The 27,433-nt window shown below is 46.2% G+C and overlaps 1 protein-coding gene across 1 annotated transcript in view; it reads left to right on the forward strand.

Moving 5' to 3' along the window:
- LOC132398862 (nuclear receptor ROR-alpha A-like) overlaps positions 1–27,433 on the forward strand; it is a 179,632-nt gene that overhangs the window by 118,332 nt on the left and 33,867 nt on the right. The window contains exons 3-8 of the mRNA XM_059978698.1: positions 16,492–16,577; positions 16,833–16,974; positions 23,213–23,578; positions 24,434–24,555; positions 25,304–25,436; positions 26,549–26,656. Of these exons, the coding sequence (XP_059834681.1) occupies positions 16,492–16,577; positions 16,833–16,974; positions 23,213–23,578; positions 24,434–24,555; positions 25,304–25,436; positions 26,549–26,656 (957 nt within the window). The remainder of the gene's footprint in view (positions 1–16,491; positions 16,578–16,832; positions 16,975–23,212; positions 23,579–24,433; positions 24,556–25,303; positions 25,437–26,548; positions 26,657–27,433) is intronic.

Genomic DNA, 27,433 nt, shown 5'->3' on the forward strand with positions numbered 1-27,433 from the left:
TCCACCAACAAGGAATCTAGAAGAAATATCTTTGTCTCGGAAAGTTGGCACTCAATGTCAAATGGACCAAAATGGACTTTGTTTTTGTTGTTCTAATTGTGTACTTGTTTGTAAAAATTGGGTTTAATTTATGTTTTTCTTGTGAACGTTGTATACTTAATGCTCTGTGCACTATGATGCTGCAAGTAAATTTTTCATTGCAACTGTGAATACATGGACTTGTGCATGGGCAATAAACTCGACTGGAAGATTCTTCCCCAATTCAGGCTCCTTTCCCTCCACTGTTGGCATCAGTGTTTTCAGCAGCTTGGGTCCTGAGTTCCAGGTATCTCTCCCTTTCCTCCTTAAACCCTCTCCATTTTGACCAGGTTTTACATCTCCCTGCCCTACCATCCCCACAGCTTCTGTTTAGAAAGTTATTGGTTGAACCTGCCCCCACCCATGATGTAGCTGCATAGTTGCCTTGACAAGGGCAAGGGAGGGGCTGTATAGTTGCGGTGTACAGGGTTGCTTCTTGTTTAAGCGTTTTGGATGATCAGCACTTCTTACTTCCTGACAACAGCCTCAGAGACTCTCAAGCTGCCCAACTCTTGAGAGTCTGAGGAAAAAGGGGCTGTGAGTTTTCATCTCTGGAAGACCTGCCTTAGAGGGTTACCTCTGCCCCTAGGCCCATCCACCCCAGCCCAACATTTGTGTGCCCTGACACCAACACTATCTCAACACAGAGCTTCAGAGCTATTGACAATAGACAATAGGTGCAGGAGTAGGCCATTCGGCCCTTCTAGCCAGCACCACCTTTCACTGTGATCATGGCTGATCATACACAATCAGTACCCCGTTCCTGCCCTCTTCCCATATCCCTTGACCCCACTATCTATAAGTGCTCTATCTAACTCTCTCTTTAATGCATCCAGAGACTTGGCCTCCACTGCCTTCTGGGACAGAGCATTCCACATATCCACCACTCTCTGGGTGAAATTTTTTTTCCACATCTCTGTTCTAAATGGCCTACCCCTTATTCTTAAACTGTGGCCTCTAGTTCTGGACTCACCCATCAGTGGGAACATGCTTCCTGCCTCCAGTGTGTCCAATCCCTTAATAATCTTATATGTTTCAATCAGATCCCCTCTCATCCTTCTAAATTCCAGAGTTGTAGGGGTTTTATACTTTGGGCTCTAGGGTTGAGGGCAGTTGGGTGGGGTTCAGGGTGCTGGGTTGTAGAAGTTGAAGGGAGTAGGTTTGTACGATGTGAGGGTGTTGGAATAGAGGGAGTGGTTGGATGTTGAGTTTTAAGAGTGAGGAAAGTTGGTTTCTAGGGATTAGAAGGGTTTGGACTGTAAGGCTGGGTTATAGAGGTGAGGGGAATTGGGTTGTAGGGGTGAGTGGTGTGTTATAGTGGTGAGGGGTGCTGAATTTCAAGGAGTTGGATTGTGGGGGTAAAAAGGAATTGAGATTGAAGGATTTGTGTTGTAGGTGTTGATGGGAGTTGTGCTGTAGTGGTGAAGTGTATTGGATTATAGGGATGAGGTGTATTGTATTGTAGGGTTGAAGTATTTTGCGTTGTAGAGGATAGGGTGTTGGGTGTTGGATTTTAGGGGCTGCGGGGTTTGTGTTGTATGGGTGAGGATTGTTAGTTGTTGGTACTGAAGGATTTGTGTTGTAGGGGTTGACAGGAGTTGTGCTGTAATTGTGAAGGGTGTTGTATTGTGGTGATGAGCGATATTGGATTGTAGGGGTGAGGGAGTTTTGTGTTGTAGGGTTAAGGTGTTTGTGTTGTAGCGATTGGGGTGTTGGGTTGTAAGGGCAAGAGGTGTTAGATTGTTACAGTGGAGGGTGTTGTGTTGTAGAGGTTGAGGGGAGTAGGTTAGTGGGGGCAAGGGGTGTTGGGTTGAAGTGTGTTGTGTTGTAGGGGGTGAGGGGTTGTTGTGTAGAAGGGGTTGTGGGATTTCGGGTTATGGGGTTGAGATGTATTCTGTGGATTGAGCGACGTTAATTCGTAGAGGTAAGGGACATTAAGTTGTAGAGGTGAGTGGAGTGTTGGTGAGGGATGTTGGGTGGTAGGGGTGAGGGATATTTTGTTGTAGGGGTGCGGGGTTGTTGGGCTGTAGAGGTGACGGTTGTTAGGTTGTAGAAGTGCTTAGTTTGTAGTTGTAGAGGTAAATGGTGTTGGGTTGTAGACAGTGAGGGGTGTTGAGTTGAAGGGAGTCAGTGAGGGTATTGTGTTGTAGTAGTGAGGGATATTAAGTTGCATGGGTTGAGGGAGTTTGTTCATAGGCATTGAGGGGAGTTAAATTGTAAAAGTTGAAAGATTTGTGTTGTAAGGGTTGATGGGAATTGTGCTGTTGTGAAGTATCTTGCATTGTAGTGATGAGAGGTGTTGAATTGTAGGGGTGATGGGGTTTTGATTTGTAGGGATTGAGGTGTTAATGTTGTAGTGATTGAAGGGTGTTGGGCTGTAGACAGTGAGGGAGTTGATTTGTAAGTGGTTGAGGGGTGAGGTTGTAGGGGTTGAAGGATTTGTGTTGTAGGGTTTGAGGGGTTTGGGTTTTTGGGATGAAGAATGTTGGAATGTAGAGGTGAACAAGGTTGGGTTGTAGGGGGTGTGGAGAATGGGTGTAGGGTTGAGGAGAATGAGAATGGGGGTACAGGGGTAGAGAATGGGAGTGTTGAGGTTAAGGATGGGGCATAGGGGTTGAGAACAGGTGTGTAGAGGTTGAGAACGGGGGTGTAGGGGTTGAGAATGGGGGTGTAGGGATTGAGGAGATTGGGGTCTGTAGGGGTTGAAGAGAGTAGGGGTGTGGGTATTGAGGAGAAGGGGTTGTATGGATTGAGGAGAATGGGAGTATGTAGGAATTGATGAGAATTGGGGTGTAGAGTTTGAGGAGAATGCGGGTGTAGGGGTTGAGAATGGGGTTGTGGGTATTGAGGAGAAAGGGGTGTGGGGATTGAGGAGAATGGGGATGTAGGGGTTGAGGAAAATGGGGATGTAGGGATTGTGGAGAATGGGGGTGTGGGCATTGAGGAGAATGGGGGTGTGGGTATTCAGGAGAAGGGGGTGTAGGGATTGTGGAGAATGGGGGTGTGGGTATTGAGAAGGGGGTTAAGGATTGAGGAGAATAGGGTTGTGTGGGCGTTGAGGAAAATGGGAGTGTAGGGATTGTGGAGAATGAGGGTGTGGGGATTGTGGAGAATGGGGGTGTAGGGATTGTGGAGAATGGGGGTGTAGGAGTTGAGGAAAATTAGGGTAAAGGGGTCAGGAGAATGGGGTGTGGGCATTGAGGAAAATGGGGGTATGGGTATTGTGGAGAATGCGGGTGTAGGAGTTGAGGAAAATGAGGATATAGGGGTCAGGAGAATGTGGGTGAAAGGATTGTGGAGAAAGGGGGTGTGGGAATTGTGAATGGTGCTGTGGGTATTGAGAATGGGGGTGTAGGAATTGAGAATGAGTTGTAGGAATTGAGAATGGGGGTATGTTGGAGTTGAGGAGTTTGGTGGTGTAGGGATTGAGGGGAATGGGGGTGTGGGCATTGAGGAGAATGGGGGTGTGGGGATTGAGGAGAATGGGGTGTGGGCATTGAGGAGAATGGGGTGTTGGTATTGTGGAGAATGGGGGTGTAGGAGTTGAGGAAATGAGTGTATAGGGGTCAGGAGAATGGGGGTGTAAGGATTGTGGAGAATGGGGGTGTGGGGATTGTGGAGTGTGGGGTTGTGGGGATTGAGGAGAATGGGGGTGTGGGCATTGAGGAGAATGGAGGTGTAGGTGAGGAGAATGGGTGTGAAGTGATCAAGGAGATTGTGGGTGTAGTGATTGAGGAGATTGGTGGTGCAGGGAGCTAGTAGACTGGGTGTATGTAGAGGTGGAGGAGAATGGGGTAGGGATCGAGAAGAATGGAGGTGTAGGGGTTCGGGAGAATGGGGCTGTAAAATGGTTGAGGAGATTGCATAGGAGTTGAAGAGATTTGGACTGTAGGGATTGAGGAGAATGGAAGTGATGTGATTGAGGAGAATGGAGGGGTGGGGATATAGGAGAATGGGATGTGTAGGAATTGAGGAGATTGGGCTTTGTAGGGGTCGAGGAGAATGAGGGTGTAGGAATTGAGAATGGTGGTGTAGGAGTTGAGGAAAATGAGGGTATAGGGGTCAAGAGAATGGGGGTGTAAGGATTGTGGAGAACGGGGATGTGGGAATTGAGGAGAATGGTGGTGTGGTTGAGGAGAATGGGGGTGTGGGTATTGAGGAGAATGGGGGTGTGGGAATTGAGAATGGGTTTTAGGGATTGAGGAGAATTTGGGTGTGTAGGGGTTGAAGAAATTGAGGGTATAGGGATCAAGGAGAAAGGGGTGCAGGTATTGATGCAAATGGGGTTTTGGGATTGAGAAGAATGGGGGTGTGTAGGGGTCCATGAGAACTGGGGTGTAGAGTTTGAGGAGAATGCGGGTGTAGGGGTTGAGAATGGGGTTGTGGGTATTGAGGAGAAAGGGGTGAGGGGATTGAGGAGAACGGGGGTGTAGGGGTTGAGGAAAATGGGGATGTAGGGATTGTGGAGAATGGATGTCTTGGGTTTGAGAATGGGGGGGTGTAGGGGTTGAGCAGAATGAGGGTGTAGGGATTGTAGAGAATGGGGTGTGGGCATTGAGGAGAATAGGGGTATAGGGATTGTGGAGGATGGGTTGTAGGGATTGTGGAAAATGGGGGTGGGGGGATTGAGGAGAATGTGGGTGTAGGTATTGTGGAGAATCGGGTGTAGGGATTGAGGAGAATGAGGGTATTAGGAGCTGATGGGAATTGGGGTGTAGGGGTTGAGGAGAATGTGGGTGTAGGGGTTGAGAATGGGGTTGTGGGTATTGAGGAGAAAGGGGTGTGGGGATTGAGGAGAATGTGGGTGTAGGTATTGTGGAGAATGGGGGTGTAGGGATTGAGTAGAATAAGGGTGAGGTGGTTGAGGAGAACGGGGGTGTGTAGGGGTTGAGCAGAATGGGGGTGTGTAGGGGTTGAGGAGAATAGGGGTGAGGTGGTTGAGGAGAATGTGGGTATAGGGATTGAGGAGATTGTGCGTGTGTAGGGGTCCAGGAGAATGGGTGTGCATGGATCAAGGAGATTGGGGGTTCAGGAGAATGGGAGTGTGTAGTGGTTTAGGAAATGGGGCTGTAGGGATTGAGGAGAATAGGGTGTAGTGATTGTGGAGAATGGGGGTGGGGGGATTGAGGAGAATGTGGGTGTAGGTATTGTGGAGAATGGGGGTGTAGGGATTGAGGAGAATAGAGGTGAGGTGGTTGAGGAGAATGGGGGTGTGTAGTGGTTGAGGAAATGGGGCTGGAGGGATTGAGGAGAATGCAAGTGTAGGGATTGAGGAGAATAGGGTGTAGTGATTGTGGAGAATGGGGGTGTGGGCATTGAGGAGAATGGGGGTGTGGGTATTCAGGAGAAGGGGCGTGGGGATTGTGGAGAATGTGGGTGTAGGTATTGTGGAGAGTGGGGGTGTAGGGATTGAGGAGAATAGGGGTGAGGTTGTTGAGGAGAATGGGGTGTGTAGTGGTTGAGGAAATGGGGCTGTAGTGATTGAGGAGAATGGGCATGTAGGGATTGAGGAAAATGGGGGTGTAGGGATTGAGGAGAGTGGAGGTGTAGTGATTGAGGAGATTGGTGGTGCAGGGAGCTAGTAGACTGGGTGTATGGAGGTGGAGGAGAATGGGGGTAGGGATCAAGAAGAATGGAGGTGTAGGGGTTCAGGAGAATGGGGTGTAAAATGGTTGAGGAGATTGCGTAGGAGTTGAAGAGATTTTGACTGTAGGGATTGAGGAGAATGGAGAGGTGGGGATATAGGAGAATGGGATGTGTAGGGATCGAGGAGAATGGAGGTGTAGGGGTCGAGGAGATTGGGGTGTAGGGATTGAGAATGGGGGTGTGTTGTGGAGTAGAATGGGGGTGTAGGGATTGAGGAGAATTGGGTGTAGGGGTTGAGAGAATAGGGCTGTGTAGGGGTTTGAGGAGATTGGAGGTGTAGGGATTGAGGAGACTGGGGGTGTAGGGATTGAGGAGAATTGGGTGTAGGGGTTGAAAGAATAGGGCTGTGTAGGGGTTTGAGGAGATTGGAGTTGTAGGGATTGAGGAGAATGGGGGTATGGGGATTGAGGAGACTGGGGCTGTAGGGATTGTGGAGAATTGGGTGTAGGGGTTGAGAGAATAGGGCTGTGTAGGGATTGAGGAGAATGGGGTTGTGTGGTGGTTGAGAATGGGCGTGTGTGGTGGAGTAGAATGGATTGTGTAGGGATTGAGCATATTGAGCTTTGTAAGAGTCAAGGAGAATGGGGGTGTGGGGATTGTGGTGAATGGTGGTGTGGGCGTTGAGGAGAATGGGGGTGTGGGGATTGAGGAGAATTGGGGTGTAGGAGTTGAGGAAAATGAGGGTATAGGGGTCAGGAAAATATCGGTGTGGGCATTGAGGAGAATGGGGTGTAGGAGTTGAGGAAAATGAGGGTATAGGGGTCAGGAGAATGGGGGTGTGGGCATTGAGGAGAATGGCGGTGTAGGGGTTGAGGAGAATGGGGGTGTGACTGTGCAGAATGGGGCTGTGGGAATTGAGGAGATTGGGGGTGTAGGGATTGAGGAGAATGGGGGTGTATGGATTGAGGAGATTGGGGTGTAGCAGTTGTGGAGAATGGGAGTGTGTTGTGGAGTAGAATGGGGGTGTAGGGATTGAGGAGAATTGGGTGTAGGGGTTGAAAGAATAGGGCTGTGTAGGGGTTTGAGGAGATTGGTGTAGGGATTGAGGAGAATGAGGGTGTGTAGGGATTGAGGAGAATGGGGTTGTGTGGTGGTTGAGAATGGGGGTGTGTGGCGGTGGAGGAGAATGGGGGTGTGTGGTGGTGGAGGAGAATGGTGGTGTGTGGTGGTTGAGAATAGGGGTGTAGGGATTGAGGGTTGGGGGTATGTAATACTCACTCTTTGTTCCCTGCTTATTTGTTTCTGTCACTCTCACTTTCCCTCTCCCCCTGCACTCCCCACACTCTGGATCCTTGGTGAGGGGCCAGATTCACAGTGAGGACAAAGCTTTTCAAGTCCCGACACTTAACACTTTGGTTTCTGTGGGAGGCACTTCAAACTCTTGCTCTGAGAGCAGCTCTGTGGTGGCCGCTTGGGTCAAATGTGTTAACCAAAGGCCCCCAAGGGATTACACTCAGTAATGTCAACAGTGATCAAACGCAGGCTGAGGAGGCAGCAGACAAGCCTGCTGCCCTGGAAGCGAAATCCCTCAGAATCCCTGCAACCCCAGCCTCTCTCCCCTGCCTCTGCATTAGGCCCACCCCACTCCTTATGCTACCTCAGCCCTACAGACCACCCTCGGTCCCGCCCATATCACAATCTTCAAAAGGATTTGAAATACGAGTATTGAACACTCCTGCCTCACACTCACTGTTCTCTCCTTCTCTGTCACCTTCCTTTTACTCCCATCTCTCTATCTTATCCTGTCTCTCTTTGACCTCCCTCACTCTATCTGCATTCCACCCCTCACTCTCTCTGTGCTCGTCCCCTCCTGCTACCCCATTCCTCACATCGCTCTATTCCTGTTTCTCCGCACCCTGTCCCTCTGTCCCCATTTCTACCTTTCCAAACTCATCTTCCCCTTCTTCCTGACATTGTCTCCCCTGTTCTGCTCTTTTTCATCACTCCTCTTTCATCTCTCTCCTTCACTATCCTTCTCTCTTTCTCTCTCACCTTCTCTTCCACCTTTCTTGAACTAACCCCTCCCACACCCTATGTGCACACCTCTACCTGTTCTTTCACTCTTTTATTCTTCCTTCTATCTCCTTCCCTGTCTCTTAATGATCCTATCTCCCTCTGTCTCTCTTTCCCACCTCTTCCCCTCACTTTCTCTGTCCCCCTCCTGTTCTTCTCTCATGCTGTCTCTCTCCATCTCTTTCACTTTCTCGCACTCTCCATATCTCTACTTACTCAAATCTACTGATCTCACCGATTCTTTATCTCTCCGAATCTCGCTTTTCTAAGAAAGGCCAGCTCTTCTGACATACCTTTAGGATGTCCCAAAACAACAACGGGCTGCTACACCACTACAACTTACCATGATTACATATTAACCATAGTTTGCTGGTGTTACAAGCTCTGACTCTCCTTTATTCTTTCAGTCTTCCATCCTGCTCTCTTTCTTTCCTTACTCATTTCCTCTCTTCTGTTTATTTCTCTCTCTCTCAGGGTCATTTCTCTCTCTCTCTCTTTTCTCTCTACCTTTCCTGTTCTCTCCACTTTTCCCTCTCTCCCTCACTCTACTTCCCCCATCCCTCGCTTTTGTTCTCTCCCTCTCTGCCTTTTCTCTCTCCACCTTCTCTCTCTGCCTTTTCCTCCTCTCATTGGCTTTCTGACTTTTCTCATTCTCTCTATTCCTCTTTCATTCTGCCTCCTCCTTCTCTCTCAATCTGTCTCCTCTTTCTCTCTGTCCCTGAATATCTGTCACCCTCTTCCCCCTTAGCATAGCCTGCCTCTGCAAGGGACCTGAACTGACCTGTTAACCCTAACCCTACCTCAGCAATGGAACGCCACAGTCCACCTCTTGAATTACCATGGATTTGTCTTCAACTGTGTCTTTGTTTTATTTTGCACTGAGGTCTTGCTTTGGCTGAGTTTTTTCCCACTGAATGGTATAATTCTTTGTAGAATATATTTATAACTTATATTTTGTGTGTTGCACGTAAGTAATTTTTTCATTCTACCTGTACCTCACCGCACTTGTATATATTTCAGAACTTACATTGGTTAAAGGACAATAATCAAGAGGCCAGTTTGCTTAGTTGCATTTAGTCTGCCTGTCTCCTCAACCCATCCGGACTTTCTGCACTATGGCAGCTGCCTCCCTGTTTCTGTGATTCGTTCACCCTCCCCCCACCTCACCATGCAGGCTGCAGTTCACTGAGCTGTCCTCTCATGTGTGAGTAAGAGGGTTGTGTGGGTGGGACTCCAACACGAGAGATCTAGCCTGATACTGCATTGCGCAGCTCTCCTGAGGTGGCCAAAATAGGCTTCGGGTCATCAATGTGTATATCCAGTGAGACTTGTAGCCCAGTGAAAGGCAGCTGTGGTGTGTGTGGGAAACCACCTCCCAAGGGAAGACATGGGCCTGTTCTCAAGGGAGAGTCAGTACCTGAGGGAAGATCAGTGTATGTGGGCCTGTACCTGAAGCCATGACAAACTTCAGCTGCTTTTGCTGATGAATCACATCATTCTCAAACTTGAATTTATGCAAATCTGTTACCTAACAGTAAATAGTGCAAAAGTCCCTGTGCAGTCCCTTTAGTCCTGATCACTTCAATATAATAGCATTCTCACTCTCTACATCAATCTCTCTCCCTCTGCCTCTTTCTTCCTGTCTCTCTGCCCCCACTCTTTCCTTTCTGATCTCTTTCAGTCCCCCACTATTATCTCCCTCTCCCTCCCACCCCCTCCCCTCTTGTGCCATATTCCTCCCCCTCATCTCCCCTCTTGTGCCATATCTCCCCCTCATCTCCTCTCTCATGCCATATCCCTCCCCCTCATCACCCCTCTCATTCCATATCCCTCCTTCTCCCGTCTCCCTCTCCTGCCTCTCTCCTGGCTCCCTCACCCTCCCCTTCCCATCTCCTTCTCCTGCTCCCTCCCCCACTCTCCTTTCCCCTCCCATCTTCCTCTCCCCTGTCTTCCTCCCCTGCTGTGTCTCTCCCACTCCCACAACCCCCTCCTCTTTCTCTCATGAAATCCCCCTTCTCCCCTTGTCTCCCTGTCCTGCCCCCTCCCCTTTCTTCCTCTCACGCCATCTCTCTCCCTATCCCATCCCCTCCCCTATCGAATCCCTCTCTGTCTCCCACCCACTTCCATCTCCCCCTCCACTCCCTTTCTCTCCACTTATCTCCGTCATCTACTGAATCCCCCTCTCCCAGCCTCTCCTGTCTCCCTCTCTACCTCACCACCCACTACCTGTCTCCCTCTCAGCATCTCCCTTCTCCTTTCTGTTTCCCTTCCATAAGACATAGGAGCAGAATTAGGCCATTGAATCTGCTCTGCCATTCCATCATGGCTGATTTATTATACCTCACAAACCTGCCTTCTCTCCATAACCTTTGATGCCCTTCCTAATCAAGAACCCACCATCCTCAGCTTTCAATGACTTGGCCTCCACAGCCAACTATGGCAATGTATTTCACAGATTCATCACCCTGTAGCTAAAGAAATGTCTTCATTTTTGTCCTTTCATTCTGAGGCTATGACCTCTGGTCCTAGACTCCTCTGTCTCTCTTCCCTCCTTCCCACACCCCCCCCCCCATTATTCCAACTTCCTCCCTCCTTTCCCTTAGGCTGTTATGGCGGAAGAGAAGGGACAGTATCATTGGGATCAGTCTTACCCACAGCATCATCCCCCACCCTTGTGGGGCAGATAGCAGGCCTAGCATCAGCCCTGCCTGCAATAAGTTGTGAGGTAAATGCTAAAACGGAAGTGCCTGTGATTTCCTGCGTACAGGTACTAAAGAGTAATTGAGCAGAGAGGGTAGGATTGCTGATGTATTATAAAACTCTTTGATCAAGATCTCAGCACAGAGCATGCAGGCAGCCGCCAGAACCTGGTGGTAGGAACAAAATATCAGTACATGCTAACTACCGCCACTGCCATGGTCAGGGCAAAAGTCACTCTCACATTCAGAAGCTTTAGAAGTTACACCTGGAGTGATACATTACACCACTGTCACATTCCAGAGTAACATTGCTACCATCACATAGGAGGTACAGGAGCCTGAAGACCCACACTCGACACTTTAGGAGCAGCTTCTTCTCATCTGCCATCAGATTTCTGAATGGTCCATGAACACTACCTCACTATTCTACTCTCTTTTTGTACTGTCATGCTTTTAATACTCCTTATTGTAACTTATTCTCATTTACTTATGCACTGTATTGCTGTTGCAAACAACTGATTTCAGGACACACAGTGATAATAAACCTGATTATGATTCTGAACAGCCATTCAGAATAACACAGGGTTATCGTAGTGGATAACTTTCCTTTCCCAATATTGACTGGGATTCCCTTAGTGCAGGATGGGGTAGAATTTTTTCAGTGCATCCAACATGGTTTCGTGAAACAATATGTTGCTCATCCAAATCAATGACATTTTCAAAAGGCAATGCCCCAAAAAGGCAGCATCCATCACGAGGACCCCTATCATGCCCTTCTTTCATTGCTACCGTCAGGAAGGAGGCACAAGAGTCTGAAGGCACACACAGTGTTTTGGGAGCAGCTTCTTCCCCTCTGTCATCTGATCTCTGAACGGACAATGAACCCATGGTTCAAGAGTTCAAAGTAAATTTATTATCAAAGTACACCATATACAACTCTGACATTTGTTTTCTTGTGGGCATACTCAATAAATACAATAACCATAATAGAATCAACTGGGCATAGAACCAACATGCAAAAGACACCAAAATATGTAAATACAAAAATAAATAAATAATAATAGTGACTAAATAAGCAATGAATATTGAGAATGTGAGAGGAAGAGCCCTTGAAAGTGAGTCCATAGTTTGTTGGAACATTTCAGTAATGGGGCAAGTGATGTTGAGTAATCCCCTTTAGTTCAAAGGCCTTTTAGTTGAAAGATGCCTGGTGGTGTGTGCCGTGAAGATCCTGCACCATCTTCCTAATGGCAGCATCAAGAAGAGAGCGTGACCTGGGTGGTGGGGGTCCCTGATGATGGATGCTGCTTTCCTGCGACAATACGCCATGTAGATGTGCTCAGTGGTGGGAAAGGCTTTGCCTCTGATGGATTGGACTGTATCCACTAATTTTTGTAAGATTCTCCATTCAAGGGCATTAGTGTTTCTGTACCATGCTGTGGTGCAGCCAGTCATTACTCTCCACCACACATCTATAGAAGTTTGTCAAAGTTTTTGATGTCATGCCAAAGCTCTGCAATCTTCTAAGGAAGTAGAGACGCTGTTGCACTTTCTGCATAATTGCACTTGCATGCTGGGCCCAAAACGTCTCTGAAATGATAATACCAAGGAATTTAAAGTTGCCGACCCTCTCCGCCTCTGACCTCTCAATGAGGACTGGTTCATGGACCTCCAGTTTCCTTCTTCTGAAGTCAGTAATCAGCTCCTTAGTCTTGCTGACAGAGTAAGAGATTGTTATTGTGGCACTACTCAGCCAGACTTTTAATCTTCCTCCTGTATGCTGATTTGTCGCCACCTTTGATACAGCCTACAACAGTGGTGTCGTCAGCAAGCTTGAGTACGTTATTGGAGCTGTATTTAGCCACACAGTCCTAAGTGTAAAGTGAATAGAGCAGGGAGATTTGTGGTGTACCTGGGCTGATGGATATTGTCGCCAATCTGAACTGACTAGGTCTACGAGAGGAAATTGAGGATCCAATTGCCCAAGGGGGTACTGAGGCCGAGTTCTTGAAGCTTATTGATTAGTATTTAGGGAATATACACTACCTCACTATTTTCCCTCTCTTTTTGCACTACTTAGTTAATTTTTATATATACTTTACATATTCCTTATTGTAATTTATAGAGTTTTTATCATGTATTGCACTGAACTGCTGCTGCAAAACATCAGTTTCAAGTCAAGTCAAGTCGCTTTTATTGTCATTTCAACCATAACTGCTGGTACAATACATAGTAAAAACAAGAGCACGTTCCTACAGGACCGTGGTGCATGACAAATGCTAGTGATATTAAACCTGCCTGTGACTCTGAGAAGGGACTATACCGGACTTTATTTTGGGTAATGAGCCTGGCCAGGTGGCTAACATTTCAGTGGGAGAACATTTTCGGAATTATGATCACTACTCCTAGAGTCATACAGCGCCAAAACAGACCTTCTGCCTATTTGGTCCGTACCAACCAAGGTTCTCAGCTAATCCCATTTGTGTGCGTTTGGCTCATTGCAGAGAGAGTGGTTTAACTAGAAAGTACATTATACAATTACAGTTATTTGTATAATATAGAACTTAATAATATGATGCACCTCCACCCACCAACCCACCTCTCCACACCCCGAAACACCACTACTTTATTGTTTACTGTCAGTCGATTTATATACGAACACTCCTGTGCCTAGTGTCACTTTATAGACATACAATCAATGTAGGTATATAAATGATCTTAGGTATTTATAACATTGTTTTTTTTATTACTGTGCTCTTTATCTAAGACCATAAGATATTGGAGCAGAATTAGGCCATTTGGCCTATCGAGTCTACTCCGCCGTTTCATCATGGCTGATCCATTTTCCCTCTCAGCCCCAATCTCCTGCCTTCTCCCCATATCCCTTCATGCCCTAAGCAATCAAGAATCCTATCAACCTCTGTCATAAATATACCCAGTGGCTTGCCCACCACAGCTGTGCATGGTAACAAATTCCACAGATTCACTTCTCTCTTGCTAAAGAAATTCCCCCTCATCTCCATTCTAAATGGACTTTATTCTGTTCTGAGGCTGAGTCCTCTGATCTTAGACTACCCCACCACAGGAAACATTCTCCCCACATCCTCTTTGTCAAGGCCTTTCAACATTTGGTAGGTTTCAATAAGATCCCCCCTCATTCTTCTGAATTCCAGTGAGTACAGGCCCAGAGCCATTAAACGGTCTTCATATGACAAGCCTTTCAATCCCGGAATAATTTCTGTGAAACTCCAATGTCACCACATCCTTGCTTGTTTTTTTGTACCTCTTTATTTATTTTTTGTGCTGTATCAGATCCAGAACAATAATTATTTTGTTCCTCTTTACACTTATGTACTGGAAATGACATTAAACAATCTTGAATCTTCAATCTTGATGTTAAAACACTTCCAAATTTTTGAACAATAATCCTCTCTCTCATACATCCCCACAAAATGACACACAAAAGCAGGATCATAATGACGTGTATACACAGTTATAATCAGAACCAGGTTTATTATCACCAGCATATGTCATGAAATTTGTTGAATTTGCGACAGCAGTACAATAATAGAGAATAAACTGTGAAGTGCTGTGATGAAACAGACTTTTAACATCATAAACCAGTGGGTTGTTGTTATGTCTCTCGCTGGCTGTGAAAATAGGGGACACCTCCCTCTCCCTTACCAGGGAGAAAGAGAACATGTGGTTTGTCGAATTTCGGATGAATTGTGAAGCCTTTGGGGTAACTTTGGTCTGTGTCTTTGCTATTGCTTAGCACACGTTTAGGCTTGGTGAAGGTACTGATGCGCTTTTTTTGCTGGTGGGGCAGGGGGATTGTTGCTTGCTGCCGCTTGTGCACAGGAGGGGCAACTGGGGGGACTTTGGGATTCTCACATTTAACTGTTGTTCATTCTTTGGGGCACTCCTCTGTTTTTGTGGATGTTTGCGAAGAAAAAGCATTTCAGGATGTATAATGTATACTTTCTCTGACAATAAATTCGACCTTTGGACCTTTAAAGTACAGGAAGTATATATATTAAATAGGTAAATTAAATAAGAAGTGCAAAAACAGAAATTTTAAAAAAATAATGAGGTAGTGTTCATGGATTCAATGTCCATTCAGAAATTGCTTGGCAGAGGGGAGGAAGCTGTCCCTGAATTGTTGAGTGTGTCTTCCAGCTTCTGTACCTCCTTCTTGATGGTAACAATGAGAAGAGGGCATGTGCTGGGTGATGGGGGTCTTTAATGTTGGACGTCACCTTTTTTGAGGCATTGCTCCTTGAAGATGTCCTGGATTACGAAAGCTAGTGGTCATGATGGTGCTGACTAAGTTTACAACTCTCTGCAGCTTGCTTTGATCCTGTGCAGTAGCCTCGTGCCACCACACCCCCCCCCCCACATAGTGATGGTGATGCAACCAGTTAGAATGTTCTCCATGCTACATCTGTAGAAATTTTTGAGTGTTTTTGGAGATATACCAAATTTTCTCAGTTATAACACCACACGCACAGAGCTATTATACTCATACACACAGTGAAAATGTCCTCAATGATTCTGACCAACTTCTACAGATACGCCATAGAAAGCCTCTTTACAGAATGCATGATAACTTGATATGACATCTGCTCTGCCCAAGACCAGAATAAATTGCAGAGGTGTGAATGCAGCCCAGTCCATCTCTCAAACCAAAATGGGAACACGAGATTCTGTAGATGCTGGATATCTGGACACAGTGTGCTGGAGGAACACAGCAAGTCAGGCAGCATCTATGAAGGGAAAGGAACAGTCAACAGTTTGGAGCCCTTCATTAGATCTGGAAAAACAGTAAAATAGACCAGAATGAAAGAATGAGAAGCACCCTCTTTCTTTCCAGTCCTTTCTAGACTAGGCTTAAGGCCTAATCCTCGTTGCAACTGAGGGCAGGCAGCTCCCTCGCCATCTGTCTCACCAATAAACAAGGGAAACAGACTTCCACCATTTTACATTATCAATATCCAACAGGGCCTTGCGATCACTAGAGAATTATCTCAGACTATCTCTTGCTGTTAGTCTCCAGTGCCCTCCTGTAGCAGGCAGTATCATGGTCTGCATCAAGTCCAGCTCCTCCGACAACGAGCAGCTCGCTCAGGCAGACACAGTACCTGAAAATCTTAATTTCCAGCATTGTCTTACAATCATAAAGAGAGATGTTTGAAACAGACAGATGTTTGTTCCCCCAAGAGGCTGCTGCATCCGATCATGCTGCCATCTTATTGGATGCACTGTGTTTTTGCACCTTGGCTCTGGAACAATGTTTCATTGAGCTGCATACATGTATAAGGTTGAATGACAATTTAACTTGAACTTGATCTGTTAACAAACTGTTGAACAGACCTCTCATGTGCTGAAAAAATGAACTCTTGATCTCCCAATCTATTTTGTCATGGCCCTTGCACTTTGTCTGTCTACACTGCACAGTCTCTGTAACTGTGACACTGCCATTGCTTTTCCCATCGTGTTTATTCAACGTTTTATGTTTGGAATGATTCTGGTAAGGGTGGGTCCCTTGGTAGCTCAGGTGCACTGATTTAGCAATACAGCGAGGCACAGGCCCTTTTGGTCCTTCAAGCAATGCCACCACAGCAGTGTTTATGAAGTCATAGCTATTGTATAATGTGTAAAGAATGGTGCCAGCTCTTGAGCTGAGTTATAGGGAAACGTTGAATAGGCTAGGATATTATTCCCTGGAGTACTGAAGATAGAGCGGAGATATACAAAATTATGAGGGATATAGCTTGGGTAAATACAAGCAGGCTTTTTCCACTGAGGTGGGGTAAGATTAGAATGAGAGGTCATGGGTAAAAGGTGAAATGTTTAATGGGAACATGGGGAGAGAGAGATTCTTCAGTCAAAGAGTGTGGGATCTGCTGCTGGCAGAAGTGGTACATACAGGTTTGATTACAATGTTTAAGAGAAGTTTGGATAGTTACATGGGTGGGAGTGGTATGGGGGGCTATGGTCATGGAGCAGTTGTTTTTTACATCCACAGTTAACCCCTCTCTTTCCTCTGTTTTAGCACAAATTGAAATCATCCCGTGTAAAATCTGTGGAGATAAATCGTCAGGAATCCATTATGGAGTCATCACTTGTGAAGGCTGCAAGGTACGAACTGAGGAGGCACTCACCTTTGGGATCAGCCCCTCCAAGGGAAGGGAGGATAGGAATGGAGAGCTGCACACAATTGCTGGCTGCCAAAAATGGAGTGATTTCTGGACTGCAGGGGATTATGGGTGTTATAGCCGCCATTATTAAATGCTTATCACCCGAGTCAGGGCAGGTGTCTGCATAACCATCACAGCTGTGGTGGTTATCAGCCCACAGTGTGGTCTCATTTTGTTCTTTCTCCTTGCTGCTCAGGGGTTCTTTAGAAGAAGTCAGCAGAACAGCGTCTCGTACACCTGCTCCCGTCAGAAGAACTGTCCAATCGATCGCTCCAACCGCAACCGATGCCAGCACTGCCGGCTGCACAAGTGCCTGGAGCTTGGCATGTCCCGAGACGGTGAGGAGCCTGGTGTCTTGTCTTGTGTGGGTGGGCTCTCGGACCCAGGGATTCTCACGCCCTTTATCACAAGGAGGTGATGATGAGAAATGCTTAACACACTTGAATATTCCGCTAGATAAAGTCTACTTAGACCACACTTGGATTATGGTGTTCAGTTCTGGCTACCTCATTATAGGAAGGATGTGGAACTTTAGAGAGGGTGTGGAGGGGGATTTTCTCTTTAGAGTGACGGAGAATGAGGGGTGACTTAATAGAGGCAAAGATCAAGTGGATAGCAAGATATTTTTTCCCAGGGCAGAAGTGGCTAATATAAGGGGCCCTAATTTTTAGATGATTGAAAGAAAGTATGGTGGGGGAATGTCAGAGGCAATTTTTTTTTTACACAGAGGGTGGTGGGTGTGTGGAACACACTGCCAGAGGTGGTGGTAGAGGCAGATATATTATGGAAATATAAGAGATTCTTGAGTAGGCACATACATTATAGAAAAGTGGAGGGCACTGTAAGAGAGAAGGTTTAGATTGATCTTAAGGTAAATAAAAAGGTCAGCACAACACTGTGGGCTGAAGGGCCTCTATTGTGTTGAAATGTTCTGTGTTCTTATCCCGGAATTCCGAACCACCAGTGTCTGGAATGTCACAAATACAACGGTTCCTGAGCACATAGACTATGGGTATTGAAGCTGCCATAATTAGCATTAACCAAATATAAATAGAAACATTCACTTCTGTGCTTTTTAAAAGGTGCCATCATTAGATTCAGCTAATACTTACCACAGGAACACAGATTACAGATTACCCATTCAGACATAGATCTCTTTGATAATTTCATCTCAATTGAGAGCAAAACTGGTATTAGAACATAGAACATTACAGCACAATACAAGTTCTTCGGGCTATGATGGCTCAACCCTTTAACCTGCTCTAAGGCCAATCCTTTCCCCCATAGCCCTCCATTTTTCTATGATCGTGTGACTCACTAAGGGTCTCTTAAATAACCCTAACGTATCTACAGTGTAGGCACATACAGTGTATATAGCTAGGGTGCCTAAAACTTTTGCACAGAACTGTAGTAACTTCATGTATCGCAATGTAAAAAAAAATCATGATATATGTGAGTGATGATAAATCTGATTCTGATATGGGTCTCTATCGTGAACTGAGATTGGGAAGAGGGCAGAGAGAGTGGGATCATGGCTGGGGAAAGGACAGGGAGCAGGAACACCAGAGAGACATTCTGTAATGATCAATTGTTTCCAATCAAATGACCTTGCCTGGTGTCTCAAGGCTGTGTGTGCCTGCACTCTCTACCACCTGTCTCACATCCCCTCCTGTGACGTTACATCCTCGCCATTCCTAGTATCCTGTGCCCCTGCCAGATTTACAAACCCGCTCTCCACTCCACATTGACACTCCACAGTACTGCACACATATCTTAGACACCCTAGCTATATATACGTGCCTAAGATGTTTGCACAGTACTGTACCTCTACTAGCAGGGCATTCCACATACTCACAACTTCCTGTGTAAAAAAAACTTACCTCTGACATCCTCCTCTACTTTCTTCCAATCACCTTAAAATTATGTTTCCTCATATTAGCCATTTCTGGCCTGGTAAAAAAAAAGTCCTTGGCTGTCTGCTCTGTTTATACCTTTTATCATCTCGTACACCTCTGTCAGGTCACCTCTCATTATCCTTCACTCCAAGGAGAAAAACACTAGCTTGTTCAACCTCTCCTCTTAAGATACGCTCTCTAATCCAGGCAGCATCCTGGTAAATCTCCTCTGTTCTCTCTCTAAAGGTTTATATGATTATTTTATTTGCTCTGTGTGCTGTTTTCCATGTACAGGAATTGATAGAACTAGAATAACATAACATGCTTTTATTATTAAACAGGTTATGACTTGCTTTCATTGTTTATAATTCTACAACTATAGGAAAGGACCTTACTGTAATATCACAATAGATCTATTTTATTTCCATTTTATATCAAAATGTTTTAAGAGAAGTTTGGATAGGTACATGGATAAGAGCGGTATGGAGAGCAATGGCCCAGTTGCAGGTAGATGGAACTAGGCAGAAGACCAGGCTAGCATAGAATAGATGGGCCAAAGGGTCTGTTTCAGTGCTTTAAGTTAATGGTATGTCAGTCAAACAGCCTTGTTGTTGGGTGGGATGCCAAATGACAATTAGTAAATACTGAATATTTCCTGAATATGTGCCTTGGCATTGTTCATTTCCTTCCACAGACGCTGCCAGACCTGCTGAGTTCATCTAGCATTTTGTGTGTATTGCTCCAGATTTCCAGCATCTGCAGAATTTTCTTTGTTTTTTTTCAATCATCTCCAATTTGCATTGCTCCTCTATTAGTGTTGTTGGCTTTGGCTGCATGATCAGCACACTGTAATCATCTCTGTAGAGCTCCCTTTCCTCTTTTAATGGCATCACTGAGGATGCCAGGGCTACCAGAGCAGTTCAGGGTATCCTGCAGTCACTGACACCCCAAGGCCTCTCTACTATCTATAAGGCACCAGTCTGGAGTGTGATGAACACTTCCCACACGCCGGAGAGATTGCAGCTATTGAGAAGCTCGAAGTCATCAAATACAAAGAAGCTTGCTCAATCAGTTCTCTAATACCCTAAATACTCCCTTCATCTACAGCTGTCACACAGTGGCTACAAAATGCAGTGCAGTTACTCAGCTGACAGCATCTCTCACCCAGAGCAGCGGATGTAGGGGAAACACTGCCACCTGCAGGCTCGCCTCCAAGTTACACAGCGGCCTGAAATCAGAATCCGGTTTAACATCACCAGCAAATATCGTGAAATTTGTTGTCTTTGCAGCAGCAGTACAGTGCAGTACATAATAATAGAGGAAAAGGTTGTTAATGACAGTATGAATATACATATTAAATGGTTACAGCCAAGTTTAATTGTCATGCAGCCACACACACACCTTACCACTAAGACAAAACAGGACCAAAGTGCAAAACACAATACGCAGCACATCACACATCCCCATAACCTGAGCAAACTAGATGTCAACAAGGAAGCTTGGCTCAGAGTTGGAGACTTTTCCCAGAAACAGAGGGATTCCTTGTGGCAATACAGGTCCAGGTGGTTAACACAAAAAATTATCAAAAACACATAATAAAAGACCAACAAATTCAAGCTATTAAATGCAGAAAATGGCAAGAGAAACTAGAAACAATCCAACACACTACAGGATCCTGTAGCAATTTAAACTCAATCTGATTACCTACACAGGCACAATCAAATGGTAAACAATATTTGTTTACCTGCGGTGCAAGCTCGAAGGGCCGAATGGTCTACTTCTGCACCTATTGTCTATTGTCTATTCACCAAAGTCTTGCTTTAAAATACAAACTCATTAAGGACACCATACCTTACTATACAAACCTGACCAGTTTCACAAATTATATTACGACTGATCCACTATTACAGATAGAACAATCCATAATAACCGTCTGGATATAAGATTACAGGATAAACAAGCAACAACTTACTTAATAGATATCACCATTCCAAACACACACAACATACAGAAATCAAAACGTGAAAAACACCAGAAATACGCTAAATTTAAAGAAGAAATTGAAAGACTATGGAACATGAACAGGGTATCCATTGTCCCAATTAGTAATATCTACAACTGGTATCATCCCAAAGTTGCTTCACAATAGCATTAAACAATTAGCTATATTTATATAAATCTTCAAAAAATCACAATACTAAACACCACTAGAATAGTCTGAAGATTCCTAGCAATTGACAGTGCCAGTGCCAGTGCCTGGCTATGCCCATAATTCAGATCTTATCAGCTAGAGCTGAGAGAAAAAACAAATAATGATAATAATAATAATATCGGACAGGTGGGGCTCCTCAGCCTTGGACAGCAGCCCACCTAGGAGAAGGAAAACTCTGATTTTAAACCTCCGCTGCCTTGCGGCCAAACCCACCCACGGGAAAGGCTTCTGGAGTAAACCCCGAGGAAGAAATCCAGAGCCGGGGTCCCTGAGGCAGTTTGATGTTGTTTCCAACTTCACCCTGGCAACCTTGGCAACAATACTGGTGCCAAGCTGTATCGACGCTTGCCCTTCCCTCGGACTACATCAGTGACGTGGACAGGGGAACCCGCTGCAGGGGCAACAGCCGGTTCTTCAAATCTTCCCACCTTGGAGAGGACACAGTCCACCAGAAGGGCAAACCCATGATCCTCTAGGATCAACAGCTGCCTACTGTCATTATTAGCCCAAGTCCCTGAGTGGCATGGTCTGAAGACTAATGGTGCATGCATGCTTCACAACATATGTCAGTGATATTACAGATGTCTCTGATTCAGAACTACATGCAGTACCCGATAAAAGATCTGACCAATGTTTTATACAGGGAGACTGCTCCTACAGTGGGACCAGGAGCAACACACAAAGTGCTGTGGATCAGGCAGCATCTATGTAGGGATGTGGACAGTCAATACCTTCTGGGTCAAGACCATAACATGTAGGAGCAGAATTCAGCCATTTGGCCCATCGAGTCTGCTCCACCATTTCATCACTATTGATCTATTTTCCCTCTCAGTCCCAATCGGACAGGTGAGTCTCGTCAATCTCCTAAATATTTTCCCTCTCAGTCTCCTGCCTTCTCCCTGTATCCCTTCATGCCCCGAGCAATCAAGGATCTATCAACTTCTGCCTTAAATATATAACGAATTTCACCTTTCATCTGACGCACTTATTGGCTCCTTTTATGTTCTGTAAAGTTGATGCATATCCTACTCTGTTCAGATGTAGGTCATCAGGGGCCCAGCTTCAGAATAGAAGGATGTCCTTTTAGGAAAGAGATTTCTTTAACCAGGGGTGTTGAATCTATGGAATTTGTTGCCACAGACAGCTGTGGAAGCAAAGTCATTATACAGTTCTTATAAAAAGTATTCACACCCCCCCCCCACCCCCAGAGGTGTTCATGTCTTATTGTTCTACAAGATTGAATCACAGTGGATTTAATTTGTTTTTTTTGACACTGAACAACAGAAAAAGACTATTTCGTGCCAAAGTGAAAGCCAAACATAGCGTTCAGTCTGATGGCCAGAAAGCTCAATTTTGGTTTCATCAGATTATTGAACTCTCTTTCAGCTGATTTCAGGGTCTCCCACATGCCTTCTGGCAAAATCTAGCTGAGATTTCATGTGAGCTTTTTTCAACAGTGCCCTTTCGTTTGCCACTCTCCCATAATGCTGCATCTGGTGAAGTACCTGGGCAACAGTTGTATGCACAGTCTCTCCCAACTCAGCCCTGAAGCTTGTAACTCCTCCAGAGCTGTCACAGGTCTCTCGGTGGCCTCCCCCCCCCCCCCCCCCTCACTAGTCCCCTTCTTGCATGGTCACTCAGTTTTTGAGGACAATCTGCTCTGGGCAGATTTAAGCTGCACCACATTCTTTCCATTTTTTGATGATTGACTCCAAAGGATATTCAGTGACTGGGAAATTTTCTTGTATCCAGCTCCTGACCTGTGCTTTTCAATCACCTTTGTGCAGATTAGCTTGGAGTGTTCTTTTGTCTTCATGGTGTAGTTTTTGCCAGGATACTGACTCACCAGCAGTTGGACCTTCCAGAAACAGGTGTATTTTTACTACAATCAATTGAAATATCTTGACTGCACACGGTGATTTCCATTTAACTAGCCATTTAACTAATTAAGTGACTTCCAAAACCAATTGGCTGTACCAGTGCTGATATGGTGTGTCATATTAAACTTATGCAATCAATTATTTTGTGTTTTATATTTGTAATTAATTTAGATCACTTTGTAGAGATTTGTTTTCACTTTGACATGAAAGTCTTTTCTGTTGACCAGTGTCAAAGAAGCCAAATTAAATCCACAGTGATTCAGTGTTGTAAAACACTAAAACATGAAAGCTTCCAAGGAGTTGAAAACCTTTTATAGGCGCTGAATATCTTTAATGTGGAGGTGATTTCTTGATTAGTCAAGGTGTCAAGGGTTATGGGAAAATGGTAGAAGATTGGGCTGCAGAGGAATAATAAATCAGCCATAATCAAATGGTGGAGCAGACTCATTTGGATGAATGACCTGATTCTCTTTCTATGTTGTATGGTCTGGTGATCTTCCCTTGTGCCTCCTTAACCATGATATCCACATGTGCAGCCAGCTTTGGTGATACTTGTACAAAGTTGGGAACCTTTTCATATTCTTTCCAGCTGTGAAGTTTGGCCGCATGTCCAAGAAACAGCGAGACAACCTGCACGCTGAGGTTCAAAGGCATCGCATGGAACAGGAGAGGCAGCCAGGCAAGCCCGAGGCTCCAGATTTGACCTACTGCCCCGGTCCTCATGCACTAAGCCAGAGTAAGCTCACCCAGGACCCCTTCCCCAGTGGACAGGGCCCCGGCACTGGAGTGCCTGAGGTCAGAGCTCATCCCTACTGCGCAGTAGAGGTACCACAGCCGCCACCACTGCCTCAGCCTGGCCTGCAGCTGGTGGAGGTGAAGCCAGCAGGAGGGACGGATTTCCTGACCCGGTCTGGCTTCCCGCGACTCCAGGGTGGTGCACTGAGCTCAGAACTGGGTAAGTGGGGTGCCACACCCATTTGGGACCGCTTACTCTGCCCACACATATGTACAACTCAACCCCCCATCCCACTCACTCCAGCCCATCACCCTACTTGCACCCAATCACCCTACCACTCCCCCAGCAGGGATTCCACTCTGCTTGAAGGTTTTGTGTGCGTGTGAGACCAGAATGTCAGTCACCGCGGGAGCACGCATGGATACTGTGTGACAGTGAGCACACACAGGTCCTGTGCATCATTCTAGTGTGTGTATCACTGTGTTTGTGTGTGTGTGTGTGTGTGTTGTAAAACAGTCAGTGATCACTTTAGTACGTTCCTCCTGTACGTAATAAAGTGGCCACTATGTGTATGTTTGTGGTCTTCTTGCTGCTGTGGCCCAACCACTTCCAGATTCGATGTGCTGAGTGTTCAGAGATGCTCCCCTGCACACCTCTGTTGTAGCACATGGCTCTTTGAGTTACTGTCACCTTGAACCAGTCTGGCCATTCTCCTCTGACCTCTCTCATTCACCCACAAATCTACCACTCAATGGATGTTTTTTTTTGTTTTTTGCACCATTCTCTGTAAACTCTAGAGACTGTTGTGCATGAAAATCCCAGATCAGCAGTTTCCGAGATACTCAAACCACCCCATCTGGCACCAACAATCATCCCACAGTCAAAGTCACTTAGACACATTTCTTCCCCCATTCTGATGTTTGGTCTGAACAACTGAACCTCTTGACCATGTCCGCATGCTTTTATGCATTGAGTTCCTGCTGAATAGATATGTGTATTAACGGGCACTGTATGTCTGAGTATGTATTGCTGTGACAGTGTATCACTCCAGTTTTGACCTCTCACTCCACACAGACCGTGTGATCCAGAACGTGGTTAAGTCTCACCGGGAGACCTGCCAGTTTCTGCCCGAACAGCTGAACGCCCTTCGTTGGAAGGTTTTCTCACAGACGGAGATCGAGAGCTACCAGAAGAAGGTGGGTCTGTGTGGGGGTCTCTGATTCAGAGGTCAGTTCTCTCTGCAGCACACACGCTACAGACTTCTCATTGACCAGGAATAAACTGTCCAAATCTGTCACTCACAGAGCCACACTGTGGCTGAATCAGTGAGGAGGGAGCACCTCATTGTAAGAGGGCTGTGAGGTGGGAGAGTCGCAATGCAGGAAGGATGGTGACAATTATTCTGTGGGAGTGGTGATGAAGAGGGAGGGCTGTCAGTGAGGAGGGAGTGCTGTACTGTGGGAGGGGCGGTGACGAGGGATCTTGTGCTATCTTGCTATGCTCATCTTAACTACTGCGGTTTCTATATTTCAGCAGTGACCACACAGTATCCCACAGTCTATTGTTCAACTTACGTTTAGTCGTTCATATTTTACTAATTGTTTGTCTCCCTCTCTTTTTCACTTTTTTATTCCTCTCTCTCCCTCATTTCCCTCCATCCCTCTCTTTCCCTCTCATTATCTCCCTCTGCCACTTGCTCTTCTGGCTGTTCTTCCAATCTCACCCCATGCCCTTCTTTTCTCCCCTCCCCTTCTAACTTTGCCCCTGTCCCATCCCCACTCTTTCAATATCTGCTTCTCTCACTACATCTTTCCACTCACATCTTTTCCCATTCTTTCAATGCCCCTCTCCTCCAAACCCCTCCTGTTCCCACCCTTCCTCCAACATCCCTCCACTCCAACAAACCTCCTTTCTCTTCCACCCCTTCCCTCCTCCCACCACCAGTCCATCGCGGAGATGTGGCAGAAATCAGCCCATGCCATCACTGGCGCAATCCAGTATGTGGTGGAGTTTGCCAAACGCATCGACGGCTTCCTGGACCTTTGCCAGAATGACCAGATCGTGCTGCTGAAAGCAGGTGAGACATGATCAGAGACCCTGTCGACACAGATCAGCTGACCTGGTATGTCCCTGTGGACAGGAGTGCAGGAGAGTTTCTACCCTCAGGCAGAGGGTGGAGAAGCCATGAGATGTTCATCTTCACCAGAGCAGGTTAATCAAGATTCAATGGAGGTTAAAGAAAGGAAGATCCAAGGCTGTCTGAGGGCAGCCCAAAGTGTCATCATGCTTCCAGCACCAACGTGGTGTGCCCACAACTTACTAACCCTAACCCATATGTCGTTTTGGAAGGTGAGAGGGAACTGGAGCACCCAGAGGAAATCCACATGGTCATGGTTAGAATGTACAAACTCCTTACAGACAGGGGCAGAATCAAACCCAGGTAGTGGCTGGAGCTGTAATCGCAGTTAGCGCTAAACTACTCTGCCACCCTAGTGTTCCAACACACACGAAATGCTGGGGGAGCTCAGCAGGTCAGGCAGCATCTATGGAGGGGAATAAACAGTTGATGTTTCTGGCATCGGGACTGGAAAAGAAGGTGGGGGGCAGATACCCATGATTTATTTATTAAGTATGCATGCAAGAAAATGAATCCCAGAGTTGTACATGGTGACATATACGATATGCATTTTGATAATTATTTTACTTTGAACTTTGCCCTTTCTCCAAGGACACCAAGGCACAGATACAACCCCAGAAAAGGTGGTTAGGGCCCTCGTCTGCCTGCTGCCTGTATCCTTGAAAGGCCAACTTGGCCAGGAACAAACTGGCCAGGAGATACCACAAGCAGCCTTCTCCCCTCCGCACCAGGTTACCATAAGCCTGGTGGTATGAGTTCTCAGGCTTCTGTTCTTCTGCCCGAGGGGGAAGCAGAGTAGAGAGAATGACCGGGATGGGTGGGTGGGGTCTTTTGATTATGCTGGCTGCTTTACTGAGGCAGTAGGAAGCGTCGGCCAAAGCCGAGAGGGAAAACTAGTTTCCATGATGTGCTGAGCTGCACATGACTGCTCTTTGCAGTTTCTCGCAGTCATGTACAGAGCAGTTGTCGTACCAAGCCATGGTGCATCTGGATAGGATGCTTTCTGTGGTGCTGGACTAGGCTAATGTCCTTGCTTACTGTGTCCACCACAGGCTCACTGGAAGTGGTGCTGCTAAGGATGTGTCGCGCATTCAATCCCGCCAACAACACCGTTTTCTTCGAGGGCAAGTTTGCTGGACCTGAGCTCTTCCACTCCCTGGGTAAGGGAACTGCTTCCTGCCCCCCACCCCCAACAACTTGGCCTCAGATTGAAGGGAGGGAGTTCAGGACCAGAAAAAAACTGCCCCAATGTCGCTTTCCAGCCTGTGACCTGAAATATATGCCCGCTTTCTCTCCATTTCCATCTCTCTCTCCTTACTATAATCAATCTGTTTCTTTACTTTGCCTCTTCCTCTCTCTCTCTCTCTCTTGCACTCCCTCTCTTTCTTGCTTATCGCTCTCTCTCCCCCTCTTTCCTGCTCTCTCTCTCACTCATTTCTCCCACCTCTCTCTCCTTTTATCTTGTTTTCAGCAACCCTTCCTTGGGAAAAAGACTATGTACTTTTACCCTGTACTAAACACATACCTCCACTCTGAGAAACAAGCCTCAGCTTCCTACCACTGTCATGAACCGAATCCGCACTTCGCCCCCACCCACCCCAAATCCCATGCGACTTAACTTACCAGACCAGTATGCCCTCTTGGTTAACTCCTTTCAGAACTCTAGGAGATTTGAAAGACATGGCTTCCCACACGTAACCAAACCAGACCATGTACCTCCAAATGTTAGTAGAACCTGCCCCTCAGTATCCCCTCCAGCAATTTACCCATCACCAATGTCAGACGCAATGACCAGTGGTTTCCAAGTTTGCTTTTGCTACCCTCTAATAACAATGGAATCACATCTGGCACTCTCCAGTCCTCTGGAACTTCACCTGAGGTCACAGATGAAGCAAGAATCTCTGCAAGGACCTTAGCAATTTCTTCTCTAGCTTCCC

Source organism: Hypanus sabinus, chromosome 9, assembly GCF_030144855.1.
Source record: "Hypanus sabinus isolate sHypSab1 chromosome 9, sHypSab1.hap1, whole genome shotgun sequence".
Lineage (NCBI taxonomy): Eukaryota > Metazoa > Chordata > Chondrichthyes > Myliobatiformes > Dasyatidae > Hypanus > Hypanus sabinus.